Source organism: Myotis daubentonii, chromosome 11, assembly GCF_963259705.1.
Source record: "Myotis daubentonii chromosome 11, mMyoDau2.1, whole genome shotgun sequence".
Taxonomy (NCBI): Eukaryota; Metazoa; Chordata; class Mammalia; order Chiroptera; family Vespertilionidae; genus Myotis; species Myotis daubentonii.
In genome coordinates this window covers 70298662-70317473 of record NC_081850.1, presented here as the reverse complement: position 1 = coordinate 70317473, position 18812 = coordinate 70298662, and the positions used below count along the sequence as shown (strand labels likewise).

The 18812-nt window shown below is 49.0% G+C and overlaps 1 protein-coding gene across 2 annotated transcripts in view; it reads right to left on the bottom strand.

The window, feature by feature from the left end:
* ASTN2 (astrotactin 2) overlaps window positions 1–18812 on the bottom strand; it is a 742933-nt gene that overhangs the window by 304076 nt on the left and 420045 nt on the right. For both annotated transcript variants that reach the window (XM_059657840.1, XM_059657842.1), the window contains exon 11: window positions 14568–14718. In XM_059657840.1, coding sequence (XP_059513823.1) covers window positions 14568–14718 — 151 coding nt within the window. The remainder of the gene's footprint in view (window positions 1–14567; window positions 14719–18812) is intronic.

Below are 18812 nucleotides of genomic sequence, written 5' to 3'. Positions count from 1 at the left end.
CCACACTAGGTGTCTTCCTCTTTCTCCTGCGGAAGGCCCACTATTCTCTTGGTACCCCGATGTTTCAGAAGAGGGAGCAGCTTCGAGGCTGGAAGTGCCTTTGCTGTGTCGCTCAGCTTCCCAGGACTAGATCCAGGTGCAAGCATGGCGTGTCTGACTCCCAACCCATGCTCTCCTCACCGCACCGCAGGGCCCCATCCTCTGGAGACGTAGAGGAGTAGGGGTGTGCTGGTCCCTGACCTCCAGGAGAATCCAGACCAACTAAAAAAATTAGGAGGGCAACCCTGAGCGGGAGGGAAGTCATGGTTCAAGATGGCTTATGCTTACGAATAGTGCTGAAATGGCCACAGTGCTGAAACCCGTGGCTGGATTTGCTCACACGCATGATCACGGCTAGCTAGCAGGAATATGATCACCTGTCTTTCCCATTAGAGGACTCCAGGGCATTAGGAGACACTGGCTACGATCCCTGCTTTGGGCACTTCCCTTCCCGTCTCTGGCCCTCCATCTTCTCATCTGTTCAACGAGAAAGATGCCTGCACACCCCTGGTTCTCTGCAAGAGGCTGCAGGCACCCCAAGGGAGGTCAGGTGGGAGGTTCACATAGTAGGTGGACCCTGAGCTGGGGAGCCCTGCAGAAGGGCTGCTCTAAGGGGAGTGGCCTAAGGGCATTGCTTGCTGGTCATCCCCTCAGTCTCTTCAGACGATTGGCTATTCTCCTGGTGGGAGGCACCAGGCCTCTGCTGCTCTCTCTGGAACTGGTGGTGGGAGGCACCAGGCCTCTGCCGCTCTCTCTGGAGCTCCCCAGGGCATCCATGGAGAGGGCGTTTGGTTCAGCAACGGCCCCCTCAAAGCCTCCTGTCCTCCAGGTCACCGAGGTGAGGAAGCCTTGAGCCCAGCCCTCCGGGGGCATTGGTTCCAAAGCGTGTGCCCATTATTAAAGTCCTTGAGGCTGTTTGTGTGGCACAGGTGAGCACGGAGGGCCGAGAGAAGGGAGGCCAGGGAACACTTTACCCAAGCACATCTGCCAGGAGACCTGAAGAATGGCTACTCAATAACTGTCGGGGGATGGTAATGAACAGCCTGTGTATAGCTCATTAATAACAATAATAGCTCGCACTCAACAGTGCTGAGCGTGTGCCAGGCACTGTTCTAAATGTGTTGTGAATATTCACTCGGAATATCAACCGCGGCCGGATGGCGTTGGTACCACTAAGCTCCTCACCTGGGGACCTTTCATTGCAGCCTGGCTCGCACTGGCTGGCTCCACTTCCCCATCCTTTGGAATTACAAAGTCCACCGGCAGCCCCGGCTGCATCCCCACACCACACCTCCTTATGGGTCGCCCGGACTCGCCTGAGAGACGACTTCATAAGCGGGCTGGCCTGGGGAAGCATGGAGCAGCAGCCATGGAGCATATGCTTCTGTGGGAATAGATTCATCCCGCGTGTGTTGAGTGTAATGTTGGGTGTTTCACATATTATTTTTTTGTCGCCGACAGCAATGTAAGAGAAAGAATGAGAAGGAAAAAGGCCTACCCCTGAATGGAGACAGACGCCATATATGTTGGACGCTGAGGGTCCCCAAGTCCAAGGTGAATAGAAGTGGGCGGGGCATAAAGTACCAGCTCTGACACTCACCTCCCCGCCACTCAAAGCACCCACCGTCCTGCCCCCAGGCAGGTGCTGCAAGTCTTCCTTCTTTTCTTATCTTTTTTTTTTCATATACCTTCTTGTTATTGACTTGGGAGAGAGAGAGAGAAACATTAGTGATGAGAGAGAATCACTGATCGGCTGCCTCCTGCACGCCCCCCACTGGGGTCGGAGCCTACAACCCGGCCTATGCCCTGACCTGGAGTGGAACCATGGAACCATGACCTCCTGGTTCATAGGCAATGCTCAACCCCTGAGCCACGCCGGCCGGGCTGCAAGGCTATTTGACAGCCCGCCTGGCACTCTCCTCTAGCTGCTATTTGCCGAGTACTACTGAGAGGCCAGACGCTGGGACACCATCCCTCTGAGCTCCCCGGCCACCCATGTCCAGGTGCTGCCGCGCAGGTGAGAAGACTGACAGGTCACTGACACATCCATGTCCTCATAAATGCAACAGGGCCCTGTGCTCCGGGAAGCCCGCCCCCGGACCAGCGCTCTCAATGCTCCCACCAAGGTTACTGGTGGCTTCTAGCTTTGGGCTCTGATCCGGTGCTGCCAATCTGGATCGGGGTGACGCGGGGCACCCCGCTGCCCGTCATCATCACAGACCGGGGGCGGAAGTACCACTGGGCTGGGGTGGATCCAAGGTCCAAAGTGACACTGAGCAGTTGCTCAAGAGACATTCGTTCTCTTTCTCTCTCTACCCCCACTCAGGCTTTCCTCTCCCCCAGAATGAACTCGGGCTGTCACATTTTAAAATATGCCTTCGGAAAAGCCTGCAAGGTTTGGGACCAGCTGGAAAAATAAATTAATAATATGCTTGCGTGGGTGCTGGTGCTTCAAAGGACCGGAATCGACACCAGAGGGGAGCAGCAGGGCAGGAGCGAGTCTGTCCTGTGTGTGTGCCCAAAGGAGGTATCTATGTGTGGTTCCCAGGGGCAGGATCCAAAGTGGCAGTGTTTGGCTAGGTCAGTGGTTGGCAAACTCATTAGTCAACAGAGCCAAATATCAACAGTACTTCTTCAAAATAGACTCGCCCAGGCCGAAAACCGACTTCTGCGCATGGGTCACGAAATTTCAATCGCACTGTACGCGCTCCCGCACGTGGTATTTTGTGGAAGAGCCACACTCAAGGGGCCAAAGAGCCGCATGTGGCTCGCGAGCCGCAGTTTGTTGACCACGGGGCTAGGTAAATGGACTGGGAGCTTTCTGCCAGCCAGGACACAGGCCCAGGGCTGTTTGGGGCTCTGCAGAGTGTCCCACACATAGTAGGTACTTAGGGTTGCATTGTGAATGCAGCTAAAATGGAAGTAAGTCTGTGGATCACCAATTTTTGCTTCAACCAGCAGAGATCAGGTTTCCTAGCTCAGTGAGGTGCCGAATGCTGAAACTCCCAGCAACAGCAATAAAATAAAAAAGTGTGTTCTGTGTCTACAAAGGTAGGGAAACTATAAAGAAAAGATTAGGGACATGATTAGTATAAAAGTCTGGGCTGTAGCTACTTCTACAGGGGAAGACTTACTAAGGCCGAATCCATGAGAAGTTGGAGAATATAAGGGAGAAGATATATTTTCATAATTAATTAATAATAATAATGGTTATCTCTCACCCATGTATCCCAAGACCCATGATAAAAGATCAAAGACTGATGATGAAAGATAAAAGTAAGCTATACTGTATAAAAAAGTAAATCTGAGACTATAATTTGGGATACCAGGGCTCAAGCCAAACTTAGCGCTTGTGCTTTTGAGCTCCATCTGCTCATCTTTATTTTCTACATAAGAAAAGAGGTTTACATATTGTTAAGATCAAGATAGGGAGCCAGTTCTCTTTAAAAAAGAAAAAAAAGAAAAGAAAAAGGAAATGCTCCTTGAAAAGCATGTACAAAGACATGCAGCTCTGATATAGAAAGGTGCCCGCAAAAAACACAACTTCATGTTTCCATTTCTAAACGTACATATATATATATCCTCATGAATATTTGCAAATGCAGAGGGGTAAAATGTAGAGCAAGAAATATATAAACCAAAGTGTGTGTGACAAAGTTATTTCTAACGTGAGTGAGTAGTAGAGAAATAGGACCTTGGCTTATACATTTCAGCAGTGTTTGAATTTGTTTTATTTTATTTTACAATGAGCACGGGTTACTGAACAACAACAAAAGAAAGCGAAGAAGAAAAGTGTCTAATTATCAGCATTCCAGCAGCTATGGGCTGTGCTCACAGCACTGGGCACATCCCCCGAGAACCTTGGAGGGGCTGGGTCTGACCCCGCCCATCGCCTGCCTCTTCGTTTGCCCCTCTCTGTGCTGACTGACCCTCTGCGTTTGGACTCTCTCCCACTCGCATCGCATCATGCACAATTCACCTGTCTCTACCCCCTAAATGACCACTTTTATTTTATCATTCCTCTTCCCAAGGACTTGTTTGGCCAAACCCCATAGCCTGTTAAAAAAAAAAAAAGCCCAGCTGGTGTGGCTCAATGGTTGAGTGTGACCCTATGAACCCAGAGGTCATGATTGGATTCTGGGTCAGGGCACATGGCCAGGTTCTAGGCTCAGTCCATGGTTGGGGACAGGCAGGAGGCAGCCAATCAATGATTCTCTCTCATCATTGATGTTCCTCTCTCTCTCTCTCTCTCTCTCTCTCTCTCTCTCTCTCTCTCCCTTCCTCTCTGAAATAAAAAAATATATATATATTTTTCAAAAATTCCATCTCACACCTTCTCCCACATGTGGAACACAACGCAATGGGGAAACTGTCCCTGTAGACGTCTATCCTAAATATACAAATATCTCAAAACCTTCTGCTCAGAGCCACCTTGTTTAAAATGGATAAAGTTAGAAACACTCAACATGTCCATCACTAACACAAAGTAAACAATGGTATATTCCTGTCCATGGAATATAGGCAACCACTGCAAACGACGTTATGAAGAATGTGCCCTAGACTAGGGTGCTGGCCTCTGGCAGCGTGGCTTTCAGTCCTGCTCTAGAACGTAGGAGCTATGCGGGCCTCAGTGAGCTACTTAAGTTCTCTCTGCCTCAGTTTCCCCACCTGGCAGAACAGGGGTATAACAGTGAGACCCATCTCAGAGGTGCTGGACCACAGCGAGCACTCAGACAATCTCAGCTCTCATCACCACCTCCACCACCATCACCATCAAGATCCCAGCAGGAAACATCAGAGAAGGGGACTAACAGCTCCCCAGTTCCCTGCCTGCTTCAGGGCAGGTGCCGGCCCCTTCTGTCTGCATCATCTCAGTGAGTCTGAATAGCAGTTTGTCAGCTTTCATTAACCCATGTCGCGCAACAAGAACCTGAGACCAGAGGCCTTGAGTGATTTGTCCCAAAGCCACACGGCTAGTGAATGACAGAGAGTTTTGGGCCCAGGGTTCTCTAATGCCAGGAACTGTGCTTTAAACACGATACTGACCTCCTGGAGGTGAAGGCGATGGTGGAAGAAAATAACTGCCCTTTCAGAATATATATTGATGAGGTCATAGAATTCAGGAATCGAAAGGGACTTTGCCCCCTCCCAAGGCTGGTCCCAAACTGCTTCTCTGCTTCTAGGGTACCTTCATCCCAGGCTTGCAGCCCACAGGCCGCAGCTCCCATCCCTGCCTCCAGGGGGCTCCTCTCCTTCCCGTCCTTTTTCCAGGAATCCATGGGTGAAACCTATTACTTTGGAAGGGTGGGGGCTGCTCCCTGACTTTAACAGAGAATGACTTCCACACAATCAGGCCAGCTGACCAGAAATGCCATCATACCCAGCAAACGCAGGTCCCAAAGAAATAAAACGAGGGGGGTTGGAATAAATGTCACACAAAGAATAAAAAAAAACAATAACACGTCATATCACAAAAGGGTGCAAAGGCTTGATGAGAATGCCACACATCATCTTAGAGACCTACCCTCCCCTGCCGCCACCCACCTGGAAGTTTACAAAGGAAAGATGCAAGCACAGAGCTCCCCCGAGGGACAACTCCTCCTTTTCACCCCCAGAGCCTTGTATGCAAGCACTGAGTCAATGGGCACCGTTCCAATTTCCTTCTTTTCTAACCATCCCCACCCCCTTTCCCCATACGCATCTTTTTTTTTTTTTAAGTAATCCTCACCTGAGGATATTTTCCCACTGGTTTCCAGAGAGAGTGGAAGGGAGGAGGAGAGACACACAGAGAAACATCAAACATCAACATGCCAGGGATCCAGCCTGCAACCAAAGTAAGTGCCCTTGACAGGAATCTATCTCCATCAGTACTACTAGCACTGATATTGGTGGTAGCATTGATTTGTTCGTCAATAGCATCAGCTCCCTAATGCTATCAATACTAATATCAGTGCTGGTGTTGCGGATGAAGGTGTATATGGAGAATTCTCTGACTCAGGACTTGAGGGCACTTGGAATGCAGACACCATAAGGGAGATGGTCCACCCTTTAAATACTCATTCCCAATCCAGGAATCTCTGAGTTTCCCTAAAGATGCTTTGCCTCCTGATTTTGCATATTTCTAAGGATTTTTTGGGGGGGTGGGGGGGTGGGAGGAGGGGAGAAAAATGTGGCCAGCACCACTCCTCCTGTTTTGGACTTTGGCACAGCCTGTCCTGGTTGTGCTGTGCATCCATCACACCCCTGTCGCTGACCTGCAGGGATGGGCTGAGCTCTGAGAGTCTGTTGCTGGGGAGGAAGAACCAGTTCCCAGGGGCTCAGCCTTGCTCCACCCGCCTGGCGGATGGGGTTGGGTTTTCCAGGTCAGCAGCGCCTGGGCTGTGCTTCAAGTGACTCCTCACTCTGCGGCCCCTCCTCGCCCGCCTTCCCTGCCCCTCTAGAGTTCTGTTTCCTTTCATTATAGTCCAACTGAGTCATTAAAGGCAGGAGAAGGAGGGATGGAGAGGACCCGCCTCTCTCCTAAAATGAGCCAGTTTCCAGGTTTTGCCTCCTGCTAAGCAGTGACAAGAGGCGCATGACCTATAACAAATGAAAATTCTTATCTTTAGGCATCTTGACTTTTTAAAAGGCAGGTTTTTTTTGTTGCCTCTCAGCATCTCTGGGCAACCAGGGGTCCTCGAGTTTTTCCATAGGGAGGCCAGGTGGCATTTTAGGTCAAATGGAAAGAGAACAAGAGGGAGAAGAGCAGGTGAGAATGCAGCTGGGTGACGAGAGGATGGAACGGAGTGGGACTGGTCTGGAACCCAGAGATAGAACTAGAACTGCCACTAGACACACCCCTGCCCCCAAAGGCACCATCACTCCCTAGGACCCGGCCAGGGTGCCAACCCCCACACCTCCCACTGCCCTTTCTATGAAGACCTCGACTGGCTCACTGGGCCCCTCCTTCCTCTATGCATCTTCTCAGCCCCGCTTTTTCCACCAGACAGTTTCGCTTTTCTCATGTACCAAGTGGAGACAGTCTTAAAACCTAGCTCAGAGGATGACTGTGAGAATTAAATTGGCTGAAATAAGCAATGCACTTAGAATCATGCCTGGCACTGGCACTGTGTGGATGATTGCTCTTCTATGACTAGCTTTTCTCTCTTGTGAAATGGATATAATGATCCCCATCTAGGAGTATAGTTACAAGCATTTACTGCCGTGAACATAAGGGAACTGGCATACAGTCGGTGCTTAGTGAGTGCCTGGTTTTTCCTACAGCCACCTCCCTTCTCCACACCACTCCTGCCAGTCCTGTTGGGTATTCTTGTGCAAATACCAAGTGATTTGTGCCAGGTTACAACCGCAGCCCCGCTGAAGTGCATCTCGCCTTGGGAACTAGCCTATAAAACAAGGCGGGGCTCTTGGTTTTGTATCTTTTGATCCATTTGCGGTCCTGCACACTAAACAGATCTTTGGGATGCTGCCGTGGCGGATGCTCTGCGGCCAAAATTGTAGGAAGGTGCAACTGGGAGGAGGAAGGGCCTTGGGATCAAATCTTGATTGGATCACTGCTTCCTACAGGAACCTGAGTGATTCCGGCATCTCCTCAGGCCTTTGTCTCCATGAATGTATAAGGGAGAGGTGCTGGCCTGGATAGGGCTTCTCCAGGCTCCCTTCCTGCGGGGGCAGCTTTGGTCTGAGAGTTCACGCTGTAGGTAAATGGGTAGATGACAGACGGCCACACAATTCCTATGGACAGGCCAAGTGCTGTTCCCTCCCTTGGATCTGAGCTGACCTAATGGCCTGTCTGACCGATGGAACGTGGTAGGAATGATGTTCTGGGACATCTGAAACCCGTGCTAAGAAGCCCTGAGGCCCCCTGCCTAGGCCCTTGGAACACTCAAGCTTGGGATGCTTCCTTTGCACATCCAGCCTCCCTGGTGTGAGATGCCCAAGCCAAATGCAGAGGCCATGGGCAGGCACTGGAATTGACAGCCCCAGCTGAGGTCCAACACAGCCTGAATCCATCGGCTGGCTGCCAGCCCCAGCCCCAGCCCCAGCCCCAGCCCCAGCCCCAGACAGGTAAGTGAACAGGCTCTTGCGGACTCAAACCCCCTAGTCTCAAGTACCCACCTGTCCTGGACCAGAGGCCAACCACCCAACTAAGCCCTTCCCATATTCTTGACCCACACAACTGTGAGCAAAAGAAACTAGTTGTTTTAAGGCACTGAATTTGGGGGCAGTTTGCTATGCAACCATAGATCATTGGAAGGAAGCGGGGGGAGGGGGGCAGGGGGCGGGGGGCAGGTGGGAGAAGAGCTGTGAATTGGCATTTATTTCACTTGATCGCCTGGGGTTGAGTCCATCAAAGGGCCCCTTCCCGAGCCCAGAAACCAGGATAACTCAGAGGAACAGCTTGAGTGACAAGCTTCCAGGGCAGCAGCGACACAGAAGGTGGAACTGTCCTCAACATCATGCCGTGATTAAGTGCTTACAGTTTTCTTTGGTTTTGTCCTCTATCTTGATTACAATTTTGCGATGTTTATTCTGCCACACACAATAAGGGAAAACATAGCTGACTTTTTAAACCGCCTCGCTGATGTAATTGCGTTTGTCAGGTTGATACCATTTCTAATAGATAACAGTTTTCTACTCTTCAGCACCTTGTAGCGGAACGCAAGTCTCCCTCCCTCTTCTGACACTTTGCTCATTGTCACTTCCTCCACCCTGGTCAGGAGGCGAGTGTCTCCCTGGGAACAAGTGAAAACTGAAATAACAGGATAATTCCTCATGTAGCATCTCCTGCATCACCCTCCCTTTCCATAGTCTCATTCGCCCTGCATCGGTTTTCTTTCGCTGTTGTAACAAATTACCATGAACTGGCAGTTTAAGACAACACAAATTCATTATCCTACAGTTTCATAGCTTAAAAGTCTCCCTGGGCTAAAAGCAAGGTGTTTGCAGAACTGCATTCCTTTTCTGGAGATTTTGTGGGGGTTCCAGTCTTGCTTTTTCCAGCGTCTAGAGACTTTCCTTAGCGTGTCCCCCCTCCCTCCACCTTCAAAGCCAGCAACAGGGCACCGCTCTGAACTCCTGCCGCATCCCTCCTCCATCTTTCAGGACCCTGTGATACTACTGGGCCCACCTCAAAATTCAGGACAATCTCTCTCTTTAAAATTAGTTTATCAGCAGCTTTAATTCCAAATGTGAATTTAATTCCCCCCTTTGATGTATTCATAGGTTCCAGGCATTAGGATGTGGACATGCTTTGAGGAGCCATTATTCTGCCTACCACACACTCTATGACCCTCTCCAATTTGGGCAACTGCATACGAGAAGACCATGGCAGAACCAGGAAACCAAGCAAAGAAGTCATTTAAAAAAAATTGGGTTTAAGAAGTTGAAGTCTAATTAGAAGGTAAAATAATAATAATAATCTATACTAATAAAAGAGAAAAATGGTAATTGGCGTACGACGATACCCTTTTCATTGGCTCATCAGGGCTATATGCAAATTAACTGCCAACTATGATTGGCAGTTAACTGCCAACTAAGATTGGCAGTTAACTGCCAACTAAGATTGGCAGTTAACTGCCAACAAGATGGCGGTTAATTTGCATATGTAGGCACAATGCAGGGAGGCGAAAGGGAAAGCAGGAAGAAGCCCCCTGCCACTGACAGTGATCGGAAACCCAGGGGGGAGCTAAGAGCTGCCCCCAGCCATGATCAGAGAATCAGGTGCCTCTTCCACCCTGGCCAGTGATAGCAGGAAGTAGGGGTGGAGCCAGCGATGGGAGCTGGGCATGGTCGAAGCTGGCAGTCCCAGGAGCTAGGGGTCCCTTGCCTGGGCCTAAAGCGAAGCCCACGATTGCGGGGCCGCTGCAGCTGTGGGTCCCCGCTGCCCGAGCCGGACGCCTAGGCCAGAGGCATCCTGCAGGGGCAGGGGTAGAGCCCGCGCAATCCCGCCCCCCCCCACTGCCACTGCAGGTCCCCTCTGCCTGGGGCCGGACGCCTAGGCCAGAGGCGTCAGGCCTGGGCAAGGGGCCGATCCTGTGATTGGAGGGTGATGGGGGTCAACGCCTGAGGGCTTCCCAGTATGTGAGAGGGGGCAGGCTGGGCTGAGGGACACTCCCCCCCGCCCCCCCCCCACACACACCCAGTGCACGAATTTCGTGCACCGGGCCCCTAGTACTACTACTAATAATAAATAAAAGAATCTGTCATCTGTTACAGAAGGATCATTTGAGCTGGGGGAAGAGAGGAATGTTAAAAGTCAAACAGGATGGCCTTGTAAATGCTGGTGAATATGCTTAAAAGACACCCTGTGCTCTATTCCCTCCAGGCAAAGAAGAGGATGAGGAAAGAAGAGGATGAGGAAAGAAGAGGATTTTTAAAGAAGAAAATCACGTGGGTTTAAGGGATCTGAAGGCAAAGGGGATCTCCGCCTCTCCTTCCAGGTAGTATCTGGTGGATGGCAAGCATGGTCCTATGCCGTCCCTGCCATAAAAGCAGGCACCTATAAATGGTTTGTCTGGGTCAGGAGGCCTTCAGCCAGCTCCCCTCAGATCCTGGCCTCAGGGTGGTGTGGGAGAGCTGCTGGACTTGCCTCAGGCTCCCGTAGGGTGGAGAAGCCATGTGATGAGTTCAGCCAGCTGGACTCAAATGACCTGTGGCAGGGATGCACAGAACACGGCAGCAGATGGGAAAGGGGGGGACTGACAATAGAGAGAAAAGAGTGGTGGCCCAGGGCCAGAGGAGACAGCAGGTACCAGGACTGAGAGGTGATGGTCCAGCGCAAAGCACCCCCCTGAACTCCGTGCCTTAGGCACACAACAGGTGCCCCCTGAACTTGGATGTTTAGAAAGAAGGAGGAAGCGGGAAACCTAAACTGACTGGAATTAAGTTTCTACTACTAATGAATGGAGCAAAACAAAAATGAAATTCAGTTACAGAAACATTAAAAAAATTAAATATGGCGTGTTCCTAAATTTTCGTGGTCCCAAATATCATATCCAGAAAATAAAAAACATCAGCCAATTGAGGTTCTATCATCGCACACATAAATGGCACTTGGAAAATCCCAAATCATTTGCAGTTAAACTCTTTGATTTTGCAGGAAACCTATGAGTTCAACAGCAATTGCTTCCTTTTTAATAGATTAATAAACAGAGGCTAATGAGGTCACCATGGATTATAAAGCTCTCCAATGACCACATCAGCACGTAAGACCAATTCACCCAAACCAGCCTTCTTTCTAATGTTCTTTGCTGCCACCTCCTCTCAGCTCCACAGGAGAGCAACCCAATATTCTTCTTCTGGCACTAAGAATAATATCGAAGACATGTCATTGGGCCTCCATCCCATTCCAACCTTGAAAAGTCCGTTTGCTTCCCACATGGGTGAGGGAAGCTACTGTCCAGGTTTGTCCTGGGTGTAGACATGCCTTGAGAACTCTAAATGTGCTCTAAAAATATAAAGCATTGTTTTGCCATATGGATGTTATTAAAAGAGGGGCTGTCAGAAAAAGTCTCTCTTTGCAGGCATGATGAAGAGCCTGCAGAGAAATGAGAGAGATGTTACATTTCAGTGTGAAAGCTGGTATCCATCCGTCTCCTGTGAAGTCGCGGAGAGAAAGCCTGCCTTACAGCCATCGAGCCCTGAAGTTGCAGCTTCAACATTAGATCCTTAATCTAGTGAGGAAGGTCTTTGACAACCTCATCAGACTGTGGAATTTTCTCCTCACCTCCAGGGACCGACTGTTCTTCCCCCCGCCCCCCCATTTCTTCATCTTTCCAGTTTACATTAATGAGAGGGAAAAAAAGACAACTCTTGCACACACACACACACACACACACACACACACACACACACACCTCCGCATTCTGAGGCTTCATTCTTCTGGGACACTGAACCTCAAGCAGGAGCTTAATTAGTTCAGGAAAAGAGAACTGATGGGAAAAGGGAAAAGAGACAGACAACTTAACCTTTTCAGAAATGTCGGCCTCTTGTTCCGAAGACACCACCATCCTTGTGTTTGTCTACTGACTAGCTCTGAGACTCAGCCAAACCCTCCTCTCTCTCACTGGACCTCACCTTTCCAATATGCAAAGTGAAGGGTTGGGTTGCAATAGTCTGCAGGACACAGCTGCTGATGCATCCACAGCCCCTCTTTCTGCTGCTAGCACCCTGCTTTTCCTGGAGAGTCTATGCCTTCCTCCCGACTCACTACCTCATATTTTAGGTGTGGTGGCCACTTGGCGCAAGCCCTAGGAATGACTGGTTCTGGGTTGACCCCATCCTTCCCCCTGACCACAGTGATTGGTACAGGGAAGGGCTGAGAATCAAGCTGGTCCATGACTTTATGAGGAATCCCGTGACTTTAGGAGGAACTTGGAGGAGACGTTCTTGTCCTGCAGGACGCACTGCGTGGCCCGAGAAGGACAAGGTGCCGAGGAAAGCAGAGCTAAGAGAACAAGAGGGATCCCAATGACAGTGGTTGAGCCTCTCAAGCCTATTGTGCCTCAACTTCCATTTCAATATATTTCCTCTTTTTTTTTTTTTTTTTTGCCTAAACTAGTTAGCATTGAGTTTCTGTCTTTTACAATCCCAAGAATTCTAATCAATAAAATCCCCAATTGCCCATCCACCTCTGAAGGCATGTTGGATCTCTGAGTCTCAAATACAGTTGCACTGCATTATCTCATTCTCTAGAAGCTTCTCTGTGTTGGTCTCCTGGCCAGTCTAGCTGCCAGCTGTTGTGTCGGCACCTTAGGAACCCACCTCCCAAGAGCCTAGTCCAGAGCAGGAAATTCCGTTCCTGGGCCCATCCCTCCCTTCCTGTCCTTCTTCCTTTCTTTCCTTCTCACTTGCTGAGATGGGCCCTATCGGGGCGCTGAGCTGAATCAACAGATTCCATGGGTCTCCCTCAGCTTGTCGATGAGATAAACTTGCAGAGAGCCAGGCTGTGCAATGAATCATCACAGGTGACAGAACAGATGTCGGCACAGAGAACAGCGATGATCATTTGAAGAGCATGGCCCCTTCTCCAAGCCAGGATGAGAAAGGCTTCATAAAGGAGACGAATCCAGAAAGAAGTCTACTTGTTCGCTAAATAAAATGGGCTGGGGAGCAACTCACTTCAGGTAACAATCCCTCAAAAACAACAACAACAACAACAACAACAACAAACCAGCCCGAGCAAAGGCTCCGAGGCAGTAAACAGGCATGTATCTGCTCAGAGAAGGACCTCTAATTAGCTCCATTTGGCTCTAGTGCAGCGGTTCTCAACCCGTGGGTCGCGACCCCTGTGGCGGTCGAACGACTCTTTCACAGGGGTCGCCTAAGACCATCCTGCATATCAGAAATTTACATTATGGTTCATAACAGTAGCAACATTACAGTTATGAAGTAGCAACGGAAATAATTTTATGGTTGGGTCACAACATGAGGAACTGTATTTAAAGGGCCAGAAGGTTGAGCATCACTGCTCTATTGTAAAAGGACATAAAAGGAACCAGGTCTAGAAAGGGCCTGAATGCCAGGGTAGGAGTTCAGCCTGCAGGGCGATGCTTCCGAGGCAGCCCCTGCCTCCCCGACATGCACATACACCCATTAAATTGTTAAAATCCTGGGACCTACGCCCCTCTGTAGCATCCACATTCCTCACGCACGCATTTTCCATAAGCTGCCTAGGACATTCCTATGGGGGAAAATCATCCAGTTTGACATCCTCTTCTATAGGCCACACATGTCTTCTTCTGTGTCCTTATCCCACATTAGATACTAAACGAAGCTCCATACTACACATTCACCATCCTTTCATCACACGTTAGCCAGCCCTGCTCTTTTCCTAATGTAAATGACCCTCTATGTTTTTTTAAAAAAATAAGAGTTTATTGATTTTTAGAGAGAGAGGAAGGGAGAAGAGAGAAACATCGATGTGAGAGCATAACATTGATCAACTGCCTTCTGCAAGGCCCCCTACTGGGATTAAGCCCCCAACTGGGGCATGTGCCCTAGCCGGGAATCGAACCAGCAACCTTTTGGTGCACAGGATGATGTTCAACCAACTGAGCCACAATGGCCAGGGCAGGGGCCCATCTTTTGAAACCAGTTCCAACTCCAGCTTCCCCAGGAAGCCTTCTACAAACCTGAGTCTCAACTAAAACTTTCTCTTCTGGACATTGCATTGACTTGCCTCTCATTGTGCTAATAGAGGTAAGACGTGCCATGCCCTACCCCCCCAACCCCATTCCCAAATGAGCTGCAAGCTTCCCGAAGCCAAGAGCATCAAGGACCTATTGTATACTGGGGACTCAAGTTCTAACATCTTACTTCATTCTCTCAACAATTCTACAGGGTAGGTTTAACTGTCCCACTTTACAGATGAGGAAACTGAGGCAGCTGGTGTGCTGAGGCCACAGAGGTAGGAGTGGTGAGTAGTGTGATCCTCCTTGACCGGCTCCCCTCACAGGGAGGGGCCTCCCACAAGCAGCCTTGGCGCCTCAGGCTACCATCATGTTCATGAGTCAATGGGCACTTACGACACAGCCCGAGGAGTCCACCCGGCGGTCAGACACGCACTTGAAGTTTCGAGTGCAGCCCCCATTGTTCCGAGAGCAGTCGCGAACCGGCCCAAAGGAGGACAGCAGGTCATTGATGGTTTCAAAGTAGGTGGACAGCATCGCTTCTTCCCTTGGAGAGAAAGGGGATGATGGTTAAACCCCAGACACATCTGGATCGATAGATTTTTTAAAATCTGTGCATTCATTACCTTTAATATCATTTATTATATGTATAATCAAGAAAATGATACAAAAACCTTTCTAAAAAGAAAACAAGATAAACAAAATAATCCAATAGGTTTATCATCCTATGATATGATGTGTGTCTAACTGTGAGAAATAAGGTTGTACTTGGAACTTTGTACCCTTTATTTCATGAATCTTCATAATTTTGGGAGGGAGGCATCCAAATTCCACTCAACCAATAGGGAACGGTGGCTGAGGAAGGTGAAGAAGTGTCTTACTGATGACCACCAGCTCACAATTGGGCAGAACAGGAGTTTGTGCCAAGCTCCTCCCACTGCCCAACTCTTTAATGTCCATAATTTATGTTTCTACAGATTCCAGACCTCCCAGGGTAACTCTTCAAAATGGGCACACTCCTACTATTCTGACTTTGTGGATATATATCAAAACTATGTAAGGGGTGGGACTTAGCCCCAATTACACAGCCTGTAAAAGCCAAGCCACAAATATTGTGTGCAAGTCACACCATCAAGAGTGGTAACAAAGGATGTGGGAAAGGTCATGGGATTCTAGGCAAAAGCATGACTGCTCCCAAAAGAGGTTCCCAAGAGATACAACTGGACGAGAAGCACCATGATTCATGGCTCTTCCAGAATTCTATTAGATGAGAGATACAGATGGAAGTTTCCGGAGTCTGTTTTCCTGAGAAAGGTCCAGGCAAGGAATATTCTAGCACTGGACTATCTAAGATGCCCACCATTGCAGGAGAGAATAAAGGGGCGCATTGGCCATGAGAAGAGACACTGTGCTCTTCCACGACATGTGACCCAGAGAATCCGGATCTGTGAGAGGGAGATGCCTGTACATGTGCATGTAGCAAGCAGAGGTCCTGAGAACTGTTGGTGATGTCCTGGGCCACCCTCTGTCCCCTCTCCCATCCTTTCCCTCCTCAGGCCTGGAGCTCCAGTGTTTGGTCTCCTAGCTTCTTTCCTGTCTCCAGTCTTAGCGCCTTCTGTCCGATCTTTTGCACCCACTGCCAGTGAATTGTTAAATTTCAGCTCTAATTAGATACATCACTGATCAACAGCTCTCCATTACTTATAGGAGGAAAATCTAAATTCATTTCCTTGGCTTTCAAGGTCCTTTATGACCTGGTCCCTGCCTGCCTGTCCAGCTACATTGACCTTCCTCATATTCTCTATCTGCCAGCCACTGGGCCTCTTCCCATTGCCTAGACACACAGTATCAGGTCAGATTCCCTGAAAACAGACTCTGGGACAGAGGGGTGCCCATGGGGCGTCACCAAGGAGCTCACGTGGGATACAGGTGGAGGAAGCCTGAGGCAGGATTGGGCAAAGGAGAGGTTGGCCTGAAATATGGATGATGCTATGTAGATTTTCAGCCTCAGCTGGTCCTAAGGGGAGCTCGGAGCAGCTATGATGGTCTTTACAGATGTCCCTGACGGAGGCAGGGATCCAGCCAGTCATGGGCCAAGTGCTGCCACCTGGAAGGGGTACCCTTGGGTAAGGCAGTTCCCTGTGGCTGAAGGAAATGCCCAGAAAGGGGCACAGCTGTGGACCATCAGCCATGATCTCGAGATGGGAGGGTCAGCCCTGAAGAGGGGACCTGAATAGCATATGTGCCTTCACCTCTCTGAATCCATAATCATGGTGTTCTGTATGATTCCCAACCTTTTTTTGGCCATGCCCAACCTAAGTATCTCTGAAATCCTGATGCCCACCCTGTGACATATCATTCTTATTCAAAAAGTGAACTCCCATTCACATGGAGGAAGCCTAAAAGGCCATTCACTTGGTCTAAACAAGCTTCCAAAGAACATGGCATCCATGAAAGAGAAAAATAAAAGAACGAAAGGACAGTTGAAGTACTGAGGAAGAAATTGTTAAAATAATAATAATAATAATAATAATAATAATAATATGAAGTGATATGAAAAAGTAGCAAATAAAATTTTAAAACATATAATAGGGAACTGAAATGCATAACTATGTCACAATACGTATTTATATACTGTATATGACGCACCTAGAACCATAAGAAATGCAAAACATTCACTGTTAATAACTCGTTCTCAAGTTGCCCCCCTTAAAAATCAAATAGCCCCCTTGTGGGGCGTGTGCCCCTCGTTGGGAACCACTTGTATAGAATGCTCATCTTTGCCTTTTTTTCCCTGTCACATTCCTAAAAATCCTTCAAATTCATTCATCCATCCATCCATCCATATATTACACTGCTTTCTGAGTGCTAGCTGCGTACCAGGCACTGTTCTAGGTACTGGGGATGCAGCAGCGACATTGGGCAAAGCTCAGCTCCCCAGAGCTTACTATGTCTGACCTCCTTGGTAAAACCTTCTCTACCTGCGCCCCCCGCCCCAACCAGAATCAATTCCTTTTCCCTTTGAGAACACTGTTCATTCTTTTATCTTATTGATCTCAATCAGCTCTATGGTTTCCTAGAGAGACTGTACGCTTTTGAAGTGAAGAGTTCAAGATTCACTCATCCCTCCTTAGCCCCCAGCACAAGGCCTGGTAGGAACTTGCACTAAGTAAATGTTTTTCCAACGAAACAAAGAAGACACCAGAAGGCATGGATGCAGCCTCCACCCATCAGTAGTCTTCCCCAGAGCCTCTCCCACAGGACCGCCCTGCCCACCCCCACCTCCGGGTTCCTGGTCCAAGTCCTCCCTGCTCAGGCTCAAGTGCAGGGCCAAGGAGGAGATGCTGAGGGAGCTGTCAGATCCTCCCTCCTTTCCTCCCTCCCTCCCTCCCTTTGTACAGAGTGCGGGCAGGTGACAGGGGGGTGGGGAGAATGAGTAGCTCCTGAACTGAAGCCCTTGGGAGACCTGTCACTTTTGAGTCATGGAAAGAGTTGAGGATCCTGAGGCCACATTAAAGCTACTAAAATATTAATCTCCTTAGAGGGAGGAGTTCAAGTGGGAAATGAGAAGGGGAGATAAAGAGAGAGGGAGAGATCGTCTGAGAAAGTGTAAGAACAAGAAAAGAGATCAACATGTACAGAAACTGCTAGAAAGAAAGAAGAGAAACAAAGAGGCAGAAACAGTCATCCAGAAGAAGATGTATGTATGTATGTATGTATGTATGTATGTATGCATGTATGTATGTTTAGATGGATGCATGAATGGGTAGATGGGTAAAAAAATGGATTGATAGACGGATGGATGGATGGATAATAGATGGATGGGTAAATGGGTGGATAAATGGATGATCACATGGATAAATAGATGGATGGACAGACAGATATGGATGGACAGATATACAAATAGATAGATATGGATGGACAGACATATATGGATGGTCAGTTAGATACATAGATAGACAGATCCAGGAGAGTATCATAAAGAGAAGAAGATGGAGGCAGAGGTGTAACAAGAGAGACAAAAAAAAAATTAGGAGAAAGAGAGGGGGAAGCCGAGATTCTAAAAGGAGAAACCATGAAGGAAAACAGAACAATTGTGTGCATGTGGAGGAAGAGGAGAGAGGGAGGGGAGGGAGGGTGGGGGAAGGAGACAGAAAGACAGAACGAAATGAAGATAAAACACTGCATGAGTGGGAAAGGGCACAGACACCGGGGAAGAGACAGGGAAGGCCAGAGAGAAAGGAAGGAGAGAAAACAAGAAAGAAAAAACCTTCAGCGGAACCCTAGACAGCTGGCTGGACAAAGAAGGAGGCTGTTAGCTCTTTAAAGGATTGATTCTGAATAAACATCAGTTACGTAGGGGCATGATTTAAAACACAAGACCTGCCACGGGCTGTGGCTGTCTAGAGAGGAGACTGCGTCAGGCTGGGGAGTGAAGGATCTGGGCATGAGAGAGCAGCAGCTGGAGGCAGAGCCTGCACTCTCCTAACACAGGACTCCACCCCTCACTTGGCTGCTGAGACCTGGATCTGAGGTCTGCTGAGCTTAGAGCTGTCCCATCCAATCTCAGGGGGCAGAGGGGTCAGGGGAATGACACTGGGGGTGGCAGCGAGCTGGGATGACAGGCAGATGTGGGTGAGA